Raw genomic sequence first — 17,119 nt, 5'->3', positions numbered from 1 at the left:
AGATTTAGGTTAGATATTAGGAAAAACTTTCTAACTATAAGGGCAGTTAAGTACTGGAATAGGCTTCCAAGGGAGGCGGTGGATCCCTGTCATTAGAGGCTTTTCAAAACAGGTTTAACAAACACCTGTCAGGGATGATTTAAGTAATCTTGGTCCTACTTCAGTGCTGGGGGCTGGAGGATCTCTTGAGGTGACTTCCAGCCCTACCTTTCTGACAAAGTCAGACCTGACAGCTATAAAAGAATCCTGGACGGCAGGTATATCAGTCCTAGAATGGCAAAGGCCATTTTTCCTATGAACTGAGAAGAGGTTACCTCAGATTAATTAGACCTGGGTCCAATTAAGGGCCTTTTAAAAAAACCCTCTGGTGAAAGAGAGAGAGGATGGATGAGAAACAAACTGCAGCAAGGTTAGAGACACCTGGTTTTCAACCTGAACACCCGGTCGAAAGGGGACCCTGGCGGCTCCAGTCAGTACCACTGATTGGGCCATTAAAAGTCCAGTTGGCAGGGCTCCGTGCGGCTCCCCAGAAGTGGGGACATGTCCCTTGGCTCCTATGCAGAGGGATGGCCAGGGGGACTCTGCACACAACCCCTGTCCCGTGCTTCGGTGCCACAGCTCCCACTGGCCAGAAACATAGCCAAAGAGAGCTGGGGGCGGGGGGCAGCGCCTGTGGGCAGAAGCAGTGCACAGAGCCAGCTGGCCATGCCTCTGCCTAGGAACATGCCGGCAGCTTCCCGGAAGCCTCCTGAGGTAAGCACTGCCTGGAGCCCACACCCTGAACTCCCTCCCGCACCCCAACCCCCTACCCCATCCATGAGCCTTCTCCTGCACCCAAACTTCCTTCTGGAGCCTGCACCCCAAATCCCCTCCCATGCCCCAATCCCCTCCCCCAGCTCAGAACTCCCTCCCACACTCCAAACCCCTCAGCCCCAGCCCGGAGACCCCTCCTGTATCCCAAACTCCTAATCCCCAGCCCCACCCCAGAGCCCACACCCCCAGTCAGAGCCCCCACACAACACACCCTGAACCCCAACACCCTGCCCCCCCACACCCTGAACCCCTTATTTCTACCCCACCCAAGAGCCTGCACCCCCATCCCAGAGCCTGTACCCCCTCCCACATCCTAACCCCCACCTCAACCCAGAGCCCCCTCCCACACTCCAAAACCCTCATCCCCTTCCCCCTGCCCAGAGCCCCCTCCTGAACCCCAAACCTCTCATCCCTGGCCCCACCCCAGAGCCTGCACCCCCAGCCACAGTCCTCACCCCCTTCGCACCCCAACCCTCTGCCCCAGCTCAGAGCCCCCTCCCGCACTGGGAACCCCTCATTTCTGGCCCCTGGAACCCCCATCCCCTCCCACACTCCAACCCCCACCCCAGCGCAGTGAAAATGAGTGAGGGTGGAGGAGAGTGAGCAACAGAGGGAGGGGAGATAGAGTGAGCAGGGACAGGGCCCCGGAGACGGGGCAGGGGCGGGGCAAGGGTGTTCGGTTTTGTGAGATTAGAAAATTGGCAACCCTACAGACAGCAGGGAGAAAAGGCTTTTCCTAGGTGGAGCTGCTTGCCTCCCTTTAGGGGAAACACTGAGTTTACTTCTATTTGGGGAAGGGCTGACAACCAGAAACCAGCATAATGAGTCAATGGTCCAGTGAGGGGCAAGGAAATGTATTTCTTTTGTATTGTGGGGTTTGTTTGTTTTTATTAAAAGAACTACTTGGGCCTACCATGAGGCCCACTGTAAATAGGCCAAAGTTAAGAATTAAAAACCTCCAGCATAGGACTGATTTACTCCAGCCCTTCTGGCCAAAGTGAGAAAAGCTGAAGCTGATGTGGCAAAAGAGGTGCCTTGCCACACTTTTTGTGAAATATTGTGTAAAAATTTTTAGGTCCTATATAATTAAGAGGGCTCTGGTATATTGCAGTCACCTGGAGATTTGTTTAGTAAGGTAAGACTGAGACCCTGAGGTGTTAACATGAATAATAATTATTTTTATTCATAAACATTGAACATTTATTCAAAATTCTGCACACACACACGCAAAACATTTTTTAAAATCCGTACAAATTGATCCAATGTTTATAATCTATAAACTTTCTGTCTCCCTTTTTATCATAATGAGACTTTCCTACCGCATCTTGCGAACCCATTAGCAAAGAGATGAGTTTTGCAGTGTGCCCTAAAGATCACTGTATCTTTGGTGAACCAAGGAAATGCATTCAGGAGTCAAGCCTCCCTCAACCAAGAACATCTTCCTATTGTTTAAACCAGGGGACCGATGCTTTTTCTAGAATTAGAGCTATTTGATTTTCTTCCCCTTTTGGAATGAAAACAGACAAATTTCAAAATTGCCTATGAACGAAAATGGAGCCATGGCCTCAAGGCAGTCTTTATGGCTCGACTGCCTGAAGCCATGGACTCTGGAAGTCCTGGGGTCCCAAGCTCCAAGGCAGTTTGCATAGCTGGGCTGTCCCAAAGCCATGGACCCTTGAAGCCCTGATGTCCCCAACAGGGTGGGCTAGCTGGTAGGAAACTGGACAGGCTTCTGACATTCCATTGGATCCCTGCCTGGGTTCCACTGGAATTTCACTGAAATTGAACCATCTCCACAAAATGTTTCAATTCTGACAAATCAGCAAAATTCTCAGAAGAAGGTGTTTTGTCTGAATTTTTCCAACCAGCTCTACCTAGAATAGCTATTGAGGGGTTCTATAAATCAACACCAACACCCTAAACTTCACCCAGAATCAATTGGCCGCCAGCACAGATCACAGAGCACAGGAGGTCGTTAGGGGCTTCATATGGGAAATACAGCTTCATTGACAGGTAGATGCATGTTCACAGTACCTGCAATGTCTGAAAAGTTTCATGCAGAGCCCTTGTAGAGCACATCACAGTAACCCATTCTTGAGGTGACAGAGGCGTGGGACATTGCAGCAAGGTCCCCACAAAAAAGGAAGGCTAAACAAAAGGGATAAAAAACATAATTGGTGTCTGCTTCTACCTGCACATCTTGGACCAGCAAGCTATCCAACAACACTTCAGCGAGCTATTGGCAGTAAACTTCTCCACTCCTTCTGGTTGCTTCCCCTATCTTATTAATATCATATCTGTCTCATCATGAATATGTGTTAATCAGCTAGCTCTTAGCCATGCCCCTAGTTCATAGACTCTGGGGTAGCCACTCATCTTCTGCAGCAGTGACTGGATGAGGTTAAAGTCTATAGCTGAGTGTCAATTGTATACCAATACCACAGCCCAAACTCTACCCATCCAAATGGTCCCATATGTCAGTCAAAGGGGAGGGATGATAGAATGGAACCCTATCGAAACCAGCATAGCAGATCCCTTAGAGCAGAAGAGCAATTACTCACTGCTGCCTTCTAGCATCTGCCAGAAAGAAAGGAATCCATGAGCACAACTGTCCTAAAGCCCCTAAATCTCAGCATTCAAGGGATATTTTTACATTCCTGAAGTCATGTAAATGAAAAAGTTGTCTTTACAGACAATTCTTGCAAATGATCTTGTGAAAGACTGACTACACTGCAAAGTTGTTTTCTTTGTTGTCTGTCTCCTGTTCTTTGAATTACTATATTTAATATCTCCCAAAGAGGCTTCTGTTTCTCTACATTAGCCCTGGTGGGAATGCCTCATTTTATTTAAAAGGATTTTCATCTGAACATAGCAATGATAAAAAGCTTAGATCAACAAATTAGACTGAAATAGGTGCCAGGATCAATATGGGATAAAATCTGCAGAATGGTTTCCACAGTTATAAATTAAATGTGAAGGCCTGAAAGACACCTTTACATACTATTCATATAATTCTAAATAGCCTCCTATGCAATGCTGTGATTTAGGAATGTTTGCACAATTTTTTAATTTATTGCTTCCTGCCTGGCCACATAAACAGATGCACATTGTTGTTCTGCAGACTTCAGGTGGGGGAAAAGAAATAGTATAGTGCTGATCAAATTGCACTGCAGGTGATGAGTCCTGATTTACTCACCCCAGGATTCCAGTTTTACATAATTTGCAAAGTATCACCTGCATTTAAATACTAAGATTATACAGTGCTCCGAAATGCTAAACAAACGTCAATGATCAACATGGAAATTTAGTTGGAACTGAAATAACTCAGCAGGAAATGTCATGGTAAACGAAACCCATTTACAGAGAGAGAAAGTGCAAACTCCACTTTATTTCACCTTGAACAGCAGCAGTGTGTAAGATCTTCTCTTTAAACAACTTGGGCCCCACCTAAAATGTTTCTTCCATTTTGACAGATTCTACTGCTATGAGAGCTATTTGCTATACTTAAAGATTGGGATCTCTACTGGAACTGACAACCTCCATCAAACTGATGGAAACTTTTGAAGTGCACCTAATATAACTGCAAATGAAATGTGGTCTTATATTAGACATCATACAGTCTATGCAGTGTTGTTGTAGCTGTGTTGGTCCCAAGAGATGAGAGACACAAGGTGGCTGAGGTAATATCTTTTATTGGACCAACTTCTTTTGGTGAGACACAAACTTCAGAGCTTTGTGTTGCTTGAAAGCTCTCTCACCAACAGAAGTTGGTCAAATAAAAGATATTACCTCACGAACCTTGTCTCTCATCATGCAGTCAGTCAACAAGGGTTAAATACTAGAGGATACACAAAAGACAAACCAAAACTCCGTATAATTCCAAAAATATCAACCAGGAAGTTTCATGTTAGATTTGTAGCACCTGAATCTAGGTCAAAACCAAAATTACACAGACCTATTTTTCAATTCATGACCTATCTGAATTTTGGCAAGTTGGAGGCTGGTTTACAGTATGCTGCCAGACAGTGGGTGAAATCTTGGTCCTATTGAAGTCTATGGAAGTCTTGTAATGGACTTTAATAGGTTTAGGATTTCACCTATTACATATCGTTAAAATGTTGTGGATGGGGTTTGCATAGGGGTTTTGGTCTGTTTGTTTAAAAAAATAATAATTCTCAGTCCTAGGAGCATGGAAAAAATATTTAAAGGGGAAAATAACATTATTTATTTTAGTATGAATTTGTTATAAGTGAGTAAGGCAAAACATTAAAAGCATCAACTATTTCATATTCCTGTGGACTGTGAACCCAAACCCAAACCCTACACCAAAATACAGAAAAAAAAGTGTTGGTTTTACGTTTGCAAAACTAAAACATAACCTACCCAGCTAAACAAAAACCACAGATTTCTTGTCCCTTCTCTGCATGTAACCAGTGGAGAAGAGGGCAAACTGAGTACATGCCAATTGCTGTAGACACAGAGGCAAAATGAGGATAGACATATGCGTGGATATAAGCGGAAGGCCAGAACTTTTCTTAAACTTTAACACAAGAAAGGGGTGGTATCCGCCCATCATCCATGCTCTCCTATAACCAGATATTTTATTGGTTCCAGTGCCTTCTGGAATGGAGCTAAATGAGGGTCCACATGGCCCCTGCGCTGGGCTAAGGCCTGGGATCTGGGGAACGGTAACCAATCAGCACCCCTCTACCCCAGCTGGCCAATGGGTGCCAGAGACTCCTGGGGGGGGAAGCTTCCTATTATCCATTGGCGAGGGTCTCCTTCCCTTGCCACTGAGACTGTCCCACTTTCAACACTGGTGCCTCAAGTTACCCTGCCCATTGATGCAGGTGGGCGGCATTGACTGCTCATGGGGTATCCCCTAATTTCATTGCCACTCTCAGCCATTCCTTTCTTTGTTATGCACCATCAGGGCCATGAATGCTTGAATACTCCTGCCACTCCTGAAGCTGACATCTGCCTTGTCCTTTACCTCATTCTGGGCTCTTATTTATCAGCATCCTGAAAGAACTAACTGTGGACTCATCTCTGGCTTCTGATATGTCCAGTTCTAGTCCTTCTACTACTGTCTACGAAGGTTTGGGAATCTCTCTCTATTTCCAGTTGTCCATGAATCCAAAACCAAGACACACTCTGTTTTGATTATGTCCTTGAAAAACCAGAATCCAATGACTAACCTTTCCAAAAACCACTACCTAAGCCTCCCTCCGATTACTTATTTTCTTCTTAAAATGGAGAAGTATTCAGAGATTAGTAAATAGACCAGAAAATATTTCATTTTAAGTAAGAACATTCCATAAAAAATTGCCTTCCATCTATATCATATCATCAAAGAATATAAATACTAAAAACATGACTTTCTGCCCCAACTATGAGAGAGGCAAGGTCGATGAGGTAATATCAGGTTGGCCCAATAAAAGATATTCTATTACCCACCTTGTCTCTCTAATATCCTGGGACTGACACAGCTACAACAAAACATGCCCAAACTATGTTATCAGAGTAAGATTAATAGTTTTCTTTCATGTGGTAAATATTTCATAACCTGGAACTTAAGTAGTAAATAGTCCTTTAAAGATTTTTTTCCTAGTCTACAACTAGATGTTAAACAGGGACAACTACAATAGAATGCAAGGCGCCACTGACAGTAGTTAGAAGACCAAGGCCAAATATTTCAATGTGGGTGCCGAAAGTTAGGTTTTTCAAGTCCATATTTAGGCCCATAAATAAATGGCCTGATTTCCAAAGGTGCTGAGCACTCATCAACTCCCACTGAAAGGGGCAGAAGCAGCCAAAGCAGGGACTGCTGCACTGGTGGGAGGCTGTAAAATGGAGTTGAGTAGGGGGGGCTGGGAACTGTACAGCGGAGAACAACACACACAGTATAGAGGCACTAGGACCTAGGCAATGCTTCCCCTCCACACCACTATGTCATCCTGGGGGGAACTGCAGAGAGAACCCCGTCAGAGTCTCCCACTGGTTGGAGCAGAAGCAGGGTGCACTCTCAGATAATTTCCTACACTTTTGACTGGACTTTCTCTACCCAGTGGTTCTCAACCTGCGGCCCGCTTGCAGCCCAATCAGCACAGAGCTACAGCCCATGTGACATCCTCAGGGCCATAGAGGTAGTATTGGATGCAGCCCATAACTGTAAATAGGTTGAGAACCACTGCTTTGCCCTGTGCTGATTGGCTGTTTGCTCCAACCCTTCCCCTCCCTGCCAAATCTCTTTACCTCAGCTTCACTCCACACCTGCCCCTCTTATTCTCTTCTGCCCTGCCCTGTCCCCCTCATTCCCCTTCCCTTTTCTTTCCATGTTGCTGATCCCTGCTTCACTAAACCCACCTCCCAAAAATGTTTCAGTATGAGGTTTAGCATGGTATTCTTCTCTAGTGTTATCTGTTAAAAGGGCTAAGATCCCCCAAAACAAGGGCGAGAGGTGGGGCTGAGCGACTAATTTATTTTTCAGTTTGGCCAGCAAACCAAAACTTCAGGAAAAAAAGTTGGTTCTGAAACTGTGGCAATGGAGGAATTACACCCCTTAGCGTAGTGTTTAGGGCACTTGCCTGGGATGACCATCTTATCTCCGCATGATTCAGAGGAGGGATTTGAATCCACATCTCCTACCCTCCCAGGTGAGTGCCTGCATCTCTAGGCTATAGAGTCATTTTCTGTCTCTCTCTCTGGCCCAGTAAATTTTACGTACAGTAGAACCTCAGAGTTACTAACACCAGAGTTACGAACTGACCAGTCAACCACACACCTCATTTGGAACTGGAAGTACACAATCAGGCAGCAGCAGATATGAAAAATAGGCAAATACAATACAGTGCTGTGTTAAACGTAAACTATTAAAAAACTAAAGGGAAAGTTTAAAAAAGATTTGACAAGGGAAGGAAACTGCTTCTGTGCTTGTTTCATCTAAATTAAGATGGTTAAAAGCAGCATTTTTCTTCTGCATAGTAAAGTTTCAAAGCTGTATTAAGTCAATCTTCAGCTGTAAACTTTTGAAAGAACCACCGTAACATTTTGTTCAGAGTTACGAACAACCTCCATTCCCTAGGTGTTCGTAACTCTGAGATTCTACTGTAATTATACAAAGTGGAGCTGCTTCAACAGGAAAGACTGAGAGCAGAACAGAATAGCCAATTGGCTAATGGTTAGGGCACTCCCTTAGCAGGGGCCAGACCAGAAGTCAAGTCCTTGCTCCAATGAATATTTAAGTATTTATACAAAGTGGAGCAGCTTCAACAGGAGAGATTGAGACCAGCCTACCCTAGAATAGCCTGTAGCCTGGTGGTTAGGGCACTCACCTGGGTGGGGGAACATCAGAGTTCAAGTCTCTGTTCCAGAATGGGCATTCTAACCTGAGTCCCCCATGTTCCAGACAAGTGTGCTGCCCACTGGTCTAAAGGTGACAAGGGGGAACAAACACACACAGTCTCTTCTCTCGATCTGGGCCTGGAAAACTTTTGATCAAACTTTCAAAAAGTTTTGGGTTGAGCAATATAGCATTTTTCGGCAAATACGCCAAACAATTTTGCCCAGCTCTAGTGAGAGGTGACATATATTGTAGTTTATAGTAACGGTCCACAGTGGCTGAATAAACCTTGCTGCAATGCTAATTAAATCAGGCTTATGTAAGGTTGCAGTCGGTGCATGACATGAAGCTACCTAATATGTCGTTTTGGCAGCAGTAATATTAGGAAAGCAAAACTTAAACCAGTCTCCAGCAATAGTTTTACTGGTTCAGAGACATCCTCAAGAAAGATCTAACACAGCAATCATTAGAGCATGTTCTATCGTATTTGTAACTGAGCACAGCTGTAAAAACAGTTAATGGCATCTAGAGTGAACGTGCACGGTATGCTGACCTTACTGAAGAAAGTTAGTTGGAGAAGGCCCATAAGATGCACCAAAAAATCCCTGAAGTCAATAAATCCAATAAGTTTATTTTAGTGCAACACAAAAGTGCTGATCACTCTCCACCCTGCTGCGCTCAGAGCAGGTGGTTGTTATTTCAGCAACACGTTTTCACTGTACTATGTTAAGGCACTTTAAAGAGAATATTAAATCTTGCACAACAGTCTCCTTTCCGTTACATGACTCACAGTTTCAGTCAAGATTATAAAAATCTGACACTTTTTCCTACCTAACAATCAACATCATCCTTCTTCCTTGTAGAACTTCCTGCTGAGGTGGCACAGCTATGGAGTCCAGCACGAAGTCAGGTCATGTTCAGATAAAAATATCTACCTCCCTACACAGCTCCACTTCAGGCTATTTTTTTCTTCAGAGGCACATTCTCATACACAGTTTTCTGTTTTTCTGATGACAGTTCAGGTATTTCAATGGGAGCCACACACCTAGATGGCTTATTTACCAGCTGTCAAAGGAATTTAAATGAAGCAGAATACTAAGATCTGATCTGCCATTCTACGTCAACAAATTAAGTAAACATGCTCAGAACATTGCAAACCATAGTTCTTCAAACAGTCTGTGGGCACAGCTACACCACCGCCTCAGGTAAAATGAGCTTTGGCTTAAAATATCAGTGATCAAATAAACACAGAAAGCAGAGAAAAGATCATGAACAACATTGAGTGAAGGTAACTACACAATATTGCTCTAAAAGAATATGTTGGCGAGGAAAATATGAGGACATGTGATAATCACATGTAACAGAGAAGTCACATTTGTAGCATGTGGGCAGCTCGCTGTTCACTTTCTGGGACAATCAGGCTAGTGCATTTCTCTAAGTCTTTGTCTATTCTGAGGGAATTTAAAAATTGCATGAGTTCTAACACTGCTTCAAACTGTTAAAACCAGTGATATCCCCAGTGTAGAAAAAGCTTGGACAGACAGACTCATTTTTACTACCATTTCATTAAGAAGCGCTTTTTAAAAACAGTAGCAAAAATGGATCCCAGAGATCCCATTAATTTTAGTTCCCTTTCAACTGAACCGGTGAGGAAAGGTTTTGAAAATTTCCCCGCTGTAAACATGGCCTAAGAAGTATCCGATCAAATCCTGCAGTCTTTCCCTTCAATATAATTCTTTGTTGGACACACAATGGGTTACTGGATTCATGTTTCATTGGGTTGCCAGCAGAAACATTCTCCTCCCCGCCCCCCAATACACAGTGTGTTTTTCTCATGTTGTTTTCTGTTAACGTAACTCTTATCAAAAGCATCAGCAAAAATGCAATGAAAAGAGAATGTGATGTTGTTCTGTTGGATGTTATTCAACATAAATCTAAATGAAGGAAGGGCATGGAATCAATATTTATTCTATATAAAGCCAGCTAACAAGCTGCAGTGAAAAGAGCTCTTATTGCTTTCAGAAAGAACATATTTACCTTTCAACTTGAGGTCCACATTGTGCCTCAGCCAAGGATAAACTCCATAGTTTGACGAGTCTTCAGGAATGGGATTATTAGATGTCCAGCCATCACAGGCAAACCGAAAAAAATTCTCACAGGGATCCACAGACTGGTTTATTTTACTTAAGATGGAGGCAGCTGTAAAGTATCACATGGATTTATGGACTGTTTTAGCAAAATTTAAAATTCTGACAGATTATATTCCCAAAATGATAGTTAACATACATCAGTTATCCCAGCAAGGTTTTTCACCTTCATCTGAAGGATAAAGATCATTCCCTGGCTTGTGATGGTCTTGCTGTTTCCAGAATCTAACTTTGCCCATGCATAAGTCAAATAACAGCCAAAATATTTGTGCATTCATCGTGATAACTAATTTGGACAAACCTGCCACTGATTGTTACGAGATGATCCCTGCAGCGAGATCTACAAAAAAATCGAATTTATAGAACCTGAATAGAAATGGAATCTCCATCTTGCAAGGATAGAGTGAAGTCTATCTAGCCATTTAATATCAGAGCATGTCAAACAGGCTGTAATTAGAACACCTCAAAATTATACATTCTTTACCTGCAGCAGCGTAGCACTCAAGGAAAATGTGTAAAATTCTTTACTACCTTGGAAGAGAGGAAAGAAAATACCTCCTGTTTAATCTTTATGACTGAATGCCCACTGATTATTATTAGAGAGGAGACTCTTCTGATAAAGGCATCGAGTCTAATAGTCAGTGGCTTTTAGAAAGTTTTTTTGAGCCATATACCAAACAATCTCTCTCCTGGTTATCAGTAAAAATCAAATTCCATAATAAATAGTTATGGCATAAATAGGCATGTGATCGCTACATTATCTGATTTGGATGGCGTGCATGGAACAGGGTACTGAGCAGTTTTCTTGTCCCCACTTCACTATCAATCAGAATAGATTTGAAATGTAAAAAACATTGCTTCTCTCAGGCACAGCAGAAGCTACCTGCACCTACGGTGGATATAACTGCAAAGATTCAGAAGTTCAGCTCAGTTTGGCTAAACATCCACACATTTTGAATTTTATCCAAACAATTTTGCTCAGAAAGTTGGACTGGAAGCCTGTGGTAATATTTCCAGTACCTGCTAGTTTTATTTAGGTTGGAATTGCCATTACAATAACTTTGCCGGTGTGGAATTTTTAAATGTTCATTGGATAGCTACAAAGAGAGAAAGTTCAGGATTGGTTTGGTTGGAGTTTTGATGAAGGTTGGTTTGGTTCTTATCTAAATCAGAACTGTCCTTATTTGCACCCTAAATAACATTACATTGTTTCTTCTTTTATAGTGTCCAGCAAGCACACACAGGTTTGTAAAGAAATCAATAAAACATACTCTATATTAGCCCAAAGATAGTCTTTGTCCTTTGTAACACATGCAACCACCTCCTTTTACCTTCCCATACATTCTGAACTCCACTTATGATGTCTCAAATATTAGAGACAAACGAACTAAAACTGAAGCTCTGAACTCCCTTGAAAGTGAAGATCCTAATCCACATCAGTACTGTATAGCTTGGGCCCATCTTTACTGGATGCTTTGCCCTTAGGCAATTATTGTACAGCTTTTGAATAGTTGTAAGACAAGCTGTGACCTAGACCTTGAGAATACACTGAAGAGATTCACTACTCATTGCTTTTTGAAGTAAGACAGTTGAGTCAAGTAGCTCTCCAGTTCTGACTCTAAACTCTGTGCAGAGTGACAATTTTTGTTGATCCAGCAAAAAATATTATGGTCAGCCATACATTAGCACAACTAACAAACATAAGAAACAGGAAAAACAGTTCAGATAAAATATGGGCCCCTGTTTTTTCCAAATCTCAAAATAAACCCCATATTTTTTGTGGTTCTTAAACATTTAGTCAATTTATTCCACCCTATTGCTTCCTATTTTCTCTCTCTCTCTCTCTCTCTCTCTCTCTCATCTTTCAGGGTTCAGCTGCAGGTAGAAGTGCCCAAATACCCCCAAAAAATTGTTGTTGTAAAAGGCAAAGTAGAAATAGTAACTGTAGAAAATCTCATGAAAAAGTTTATTCTCATGAGATTACAAACCAATTCTGTAGTCTCAAGAAGTTCAGCTAAACAATCAAGTGCAATCCAAACTCCATACATTATGAGGCCTGAAAAAATACCCCAAAAGATGCCATATTGTCAACTTTGTTTGACTTTGACAGTCGGATTTTCAAATGTACTAAGCATTGGCCTAACTTTGCTCTCATTAAAGTCAATTGGACAACCTCCACTGTTTTCAATGGGAGCAGGATTAAGCCAAAGCTGAGCAGTTTAGAAAATGTCACCCTGGCTTTATAATGCCCTTTGCCTGTAAACATTTACTGCCACCATATCCTAAAAAAATGACCACATGGTTCTCTAAATGGGCACAGCAGTCTGCCTGCACACAACAAGCTGCGGCATCAGGGCCATTGTCACCACACGTGGTATTAAGGATTTGCTAGATCAGGCCCTACAGCATCTATGTGATTATTAACATTTTGCTGATAAGTTACTTTGCTGGCTACTGAAAAGGAAATTTCATTAATATGAGCATTCCTAAAAGTGACTTTATCCAACACTAGACCTACAGTAAAAAAAAAAAACAGGATACAGTAGAACATGCTAGCACTACAAAAACAAAAGCAAAATAGAACTACAGTAAATTGCTGCTGCATTGGTTTTTAAATTATCTTGACATGTATTCACTGTTACCAAGCCTTCTTGAGTTAAAAGGAGTCATGGAACCATAGAATACTATCAATATTTCATATTTCTCTCAACTAAAGTATTGTAATTATGATACAAAACAAGATTGAAAAGTGTTGCTTACCAGCTTCAACGCATTCTGAAGTCAAGCAATACTGTTGCTTAGGATGAAGGTTTATAAGACCTTGGCTAACTGCAAAACGGAAAAACAAATTGGGATAATTTGTACTGCAATGAATTAATTGTTAGCATTTTGAGTCAAACATCATGAACTCTGTAGCTTGAACACCCTGCCATATACATACTACAGAATGTAATTTTTGTACTCTGTCTGAATGCCTCGTCTCAATAAATTGTACTTGCTAAGTAGGTGCTGGGTGGTGTTTAATGGCCTGTTTATGTACAGAAGATCAGACTAGATGATCTGGTGGTCCTTTATGGCCTTAAATTCTATGACTCTATGAAACACGTGCTGCCATTTTATTTTTCATAAGTCTAAAAATAGCAGCATGAAAAAGCAGGCACCTCACCTTCAGACAACATTAAATGGCTAACACTAGGGCATCACTGGTAGAAGGCCAGTGTACCAGAGATGCTAGTTCTTGGGCTGACATCAACACATTGTTTATTTACCAGCTTGGAAGATCTCACACCCATTGGTCATTGAAACCTTGTGTAGATTCTCTTGCATCACAACACTGCATTTTTTTTAAAACAAGACCAGTGCGGTAATTAAAAAAATTAACAAAATGGCTTTACAGTGTCCCTAGTAATTTTCAGCTTTTCAGAGGCTTCAGACAGCTGCTGTGCTTTAGCTTCTTTACTGGTTTTCAGAACCTTTCCAAGTCTAATATTTCAAAAGGTTATCCACAAAATATATGTGCAGTTCCTCTGGGGGCTAAAGTAATAAATCCTTTGAGTGTTGCTGTCTTGTAGATCTGGTATAACAATGAGGGGGGGAAATGAAAAAAAAATGTTGAAATGTACCAGTTGGTTCTGTTTCTTGTGGTTTGAAAGGGAATCGCTTTTTGTTTCTTCAAAATTTTCTCTAAATATTTTTTAAAACCCTGCAAATTCTTGTTTTTCCTCCTTTCTCTCCTATTCCCTGAATGCATTAAAATGAATAACACCCCCCCCAAAGTTGTTGGGGGAGCAGGTTGCATGTTTAGGAGGAATTCATTTTTTTTTTCCTTTTTCTAGTTTATAACATTTCAAAACTTCTCCAACTTTTGAAAAGATACCGAGAATTTAAAGGGACAACGTTATAAAGTGAAAAAAGAAGCCTAGCCCTTATCCGTTCTGTTGCGCTCAGTGTTAAAACGGGAAAAGAAGAGGAAGAAGGGGGCTCGGGGAAATCTGATATTTATGAAATCTGAAAACTGTTGGTTTTCAAAAAACAAAACAAAATTTCAATACAAAAACAAAACATTTTGATTTGTTTAGAAATTTCCTGTCAAAAAAAAATTAAAATTTTGAAAAAAACATTTTTGTTTTTGATTAAACCCTATTTTTTTGAGGGAAATTATTTCAGTTGAAAAGTTTTGACCAGCTCAATTGTCTTGCCATCTGATGTTACCAGAACCCATTATTACATGTAATCACGATTGTATTACCCGTTACACTTATTCTGCATCTACTTCTTAAGGTTATTTCCAGACTTCTAAGAAAATAAGTGGTATAAATACCTCAATGTGAGAAGACTTTAAAAGCCACAGAAATAATCTCACTAGCTTTACAGTTTGTGAAGTCCAAAGCTACCAGCGAAGCAGGGGCAAAGGGTATTGAAATCAAACCTTAAATCACCTTATTCTCTGATCTTGCTGCCAGAGAAGGAATGGGCAGAGTGATCTTTCCTTCCCCTCTGCTCCTACCACCAGAGCAGGAGATTAGGCTGGGCCATAAGTTACTAATTTATATGGGATATGAGGCTCCTGAAGATGTTTAATGACAAACTGATGGCTGGGTTCTCAAAGTGCCCTGGGTCAAGTTGACTAGGGAAGGACGTGTCCATGGATCCTGGCTGAAATCAGTGTATTTCCATTCTGGAATCTGTTGGCACATTTTATACAGAATCAGAGCCAGAATTTTAAGCTACCCTCCCCTGACAGAGCCCCCAATGGAAAGTGACAGTGCGGAGGTAACTAGTTGGATGGGATGTTCAGGGCTATGCCAACATTCCTATATATGTCAGATATTCCTGGAAGAGGACTCTATTGGAAGTTTACTGATATATTCTGGTAGCTGTTTCAAGTCTTACTACAGAACTTGCTCTTTTGTGCAGAAAATACAAACAAGAAACCCCACTAGTCAGAAAGAGACAATTTTTCCAGCTTCTTATTGATTATCAGAGATGCTGAGCCCCCAAAACTCCCAGCAAGGTGAAGGGGAGCTGTGGGTGCTGATGGTCTTGATCCTGCTCCCAAAGAAATCAGTGGGAGTATGGACCACTAGGTGCAGGGTGGCCCCTATTATCCCTATTTAATTGTCTTTTTAGCATTACATATTCTTGCCTGCATTTTCATGTCTAAACATTGGATAAAGAACTTGCATCTTCAGTGAACTTTAGTGACTTAGGTTATATATTATCTTCAAGTAATAAATACAAAGAAGAAGAAAATAAGCCCTCTTTTTATGATTATTCCTAGCTGTGTGATACTCTATTTTGCACTCAAACTGTGGACCTGATTCTGCCAGAAGTTATGGATGTATGAAGTTTCACACTCATTAAGAGTCCAACTGAATTCCCTGAGACTGCTTGTTTTATATGTGCAGTTACTCATGTGTAAGTGTTTGCAGGTTCAGGACCAACGTACTGTAGCCTGTTGCTTTAAGTTTTCCATATAGATTTTTTAGCTGACATACAGGAGATTTTAAATAGTGGTTCTCAGTATAGAGTCTAGGGCTAGTATACCTTTCAAACAAGACTATAAAAGAGCTGAGAGAAATAAAATGCATTAACATCCTTAGAGGCCAGATTCACAACTGGTGTAAAGCAGCATAGCTCTGTCAAATTCAAACAAATTACACTGATTTACTCCACATGAGGATCTGACCCTATTGAGCTTTTATGAAATACTGCTTTCCCAGATGGTTTTCATTTAGTAGTAGGCATCTTTGGCACAACCAAATATATTCCACATAATTTTATAGATCTGTGAATGTACTTTAAGCAATATCCCTACAAAATTCATTCACAATAAACTCCAGATCCTGGAGAGGAAAATATTCCTTCTCCACTCTGTTCAACTGTAGCTAATAAATGTGATGCAAATAGTTTAATTTCAACCACCATGCATTTGATTACCATCTTTCCAAAGAAGATTCCGTGATTCATCACAGAAAAACATTAACTGGTATAAAGAAACGTGCAGAACATTTAGTCAAATCCTGATGGTGACCAAATGAAATGAATAACCACAGGGATTCCATAACGCTCACACTTGAGAGCTCAGGTTTCTGCAAACAGAAACTATTAACCCATATCAGTCAGAATCTTTCAGTAAATCAGCATTATTGATACACATAATTTTACCAGTCTCTCCCTAAACTATAAAAGACCACAATTCTTAATAGAGTACGTTCTACTGAACAGTCACATTCAAATAAAGTATTCAAAGCTATGGTTGCTGGTGTGGCAGCTCCCAACTATAACAGTTTGTTTTACAAATGGCTTTATTGAAATATTTTCATTTCCATTTAAAATAAAACAGCAGAAGGAGAAAGGATCGTGAATATAGCCAAAACTATGCATAGGTAAGCCATATAGTACTTGCATCCCAGCAAGAAGCAGAAAACCTTGAGAGAGTTTCAATTTTGCTAATGTATAACTTTTAACTTACCTAGAAAAAGTGCAATGCCAAGCACTATAATACCACTTATGAGTACGCCAAGGGCTATCCGAATGGCTTTGCTGGCAGTCCTCTTTGCGACTGGCGCCGAATTCCCCATTGCCTCTCCTTCCATTAGAATGATTTTAGAAAGCACTCTAGAAGAAATCTTGTTTTCTTTTTACTGCTGGTTTGCCAGCATTTCAGCTAGTCACAAACCCTCTTTACAAGCTCTGTCTTTTCTGTCACTTTCTTATTTACAACTTAAAGTTCCTGTCATGAACCATTTCCTAGCCCACACTCTATCTCAAAAAGAAAAAACACACACAAGAAACACTGGCTGTCTTAAATTTT

At 41.2% G+C, this 17,119-nt stretch overlaps 1 protein-coding gene across 1 annotated transcript in view; it reads right to left on the bottom strand.

The window, feature by feature from the left end:
* The window catches only part of PHEX (phosphate regulating endopeptidase X-linked), a 132,328-nt gene extending 115,427 nt beyond the window's left edge, over positions 1-16,901 (bottom strand). The window contains exons 1-3 of the mRNA XM_074946129.1: positions 16,778-16,901; positions 13,063-13,131; positions 10,193-10,354 (exon numbers count right to left, since the gene is read on the bottom strand). Coding sequence (XP_074802230.1) covers positions 10,193-10,354; positions 13,063-13,131; positions 16,778-16,901 — 355 coding nt within the window. The remainder of the gene's footprint in view (positions 1-10,192; positions 10,355-13,062; positions 13,132-16,777) is intronic.
* Positions 16,902-17,119: the final 218 nt, after the last annotated feature.

The sequence above is a fragment of the Natator depressus genome, chromosome 1 (genome assembly GCF_965152275.1).
Source record: "Natator depressus isolate rNatDep1 chromosome 1, rNatDep2.hap1, whole genome shotgun sequence".
In the NCBI taxonomy this organism is placed as follows: Eukaryota; Metazoa; Chordata; order Testudines; family Cheloniidae; genus Natator; species Natator depressus.
This window is presented reverse-complemented; position numbering and strand designations above follow the sequence as displayed.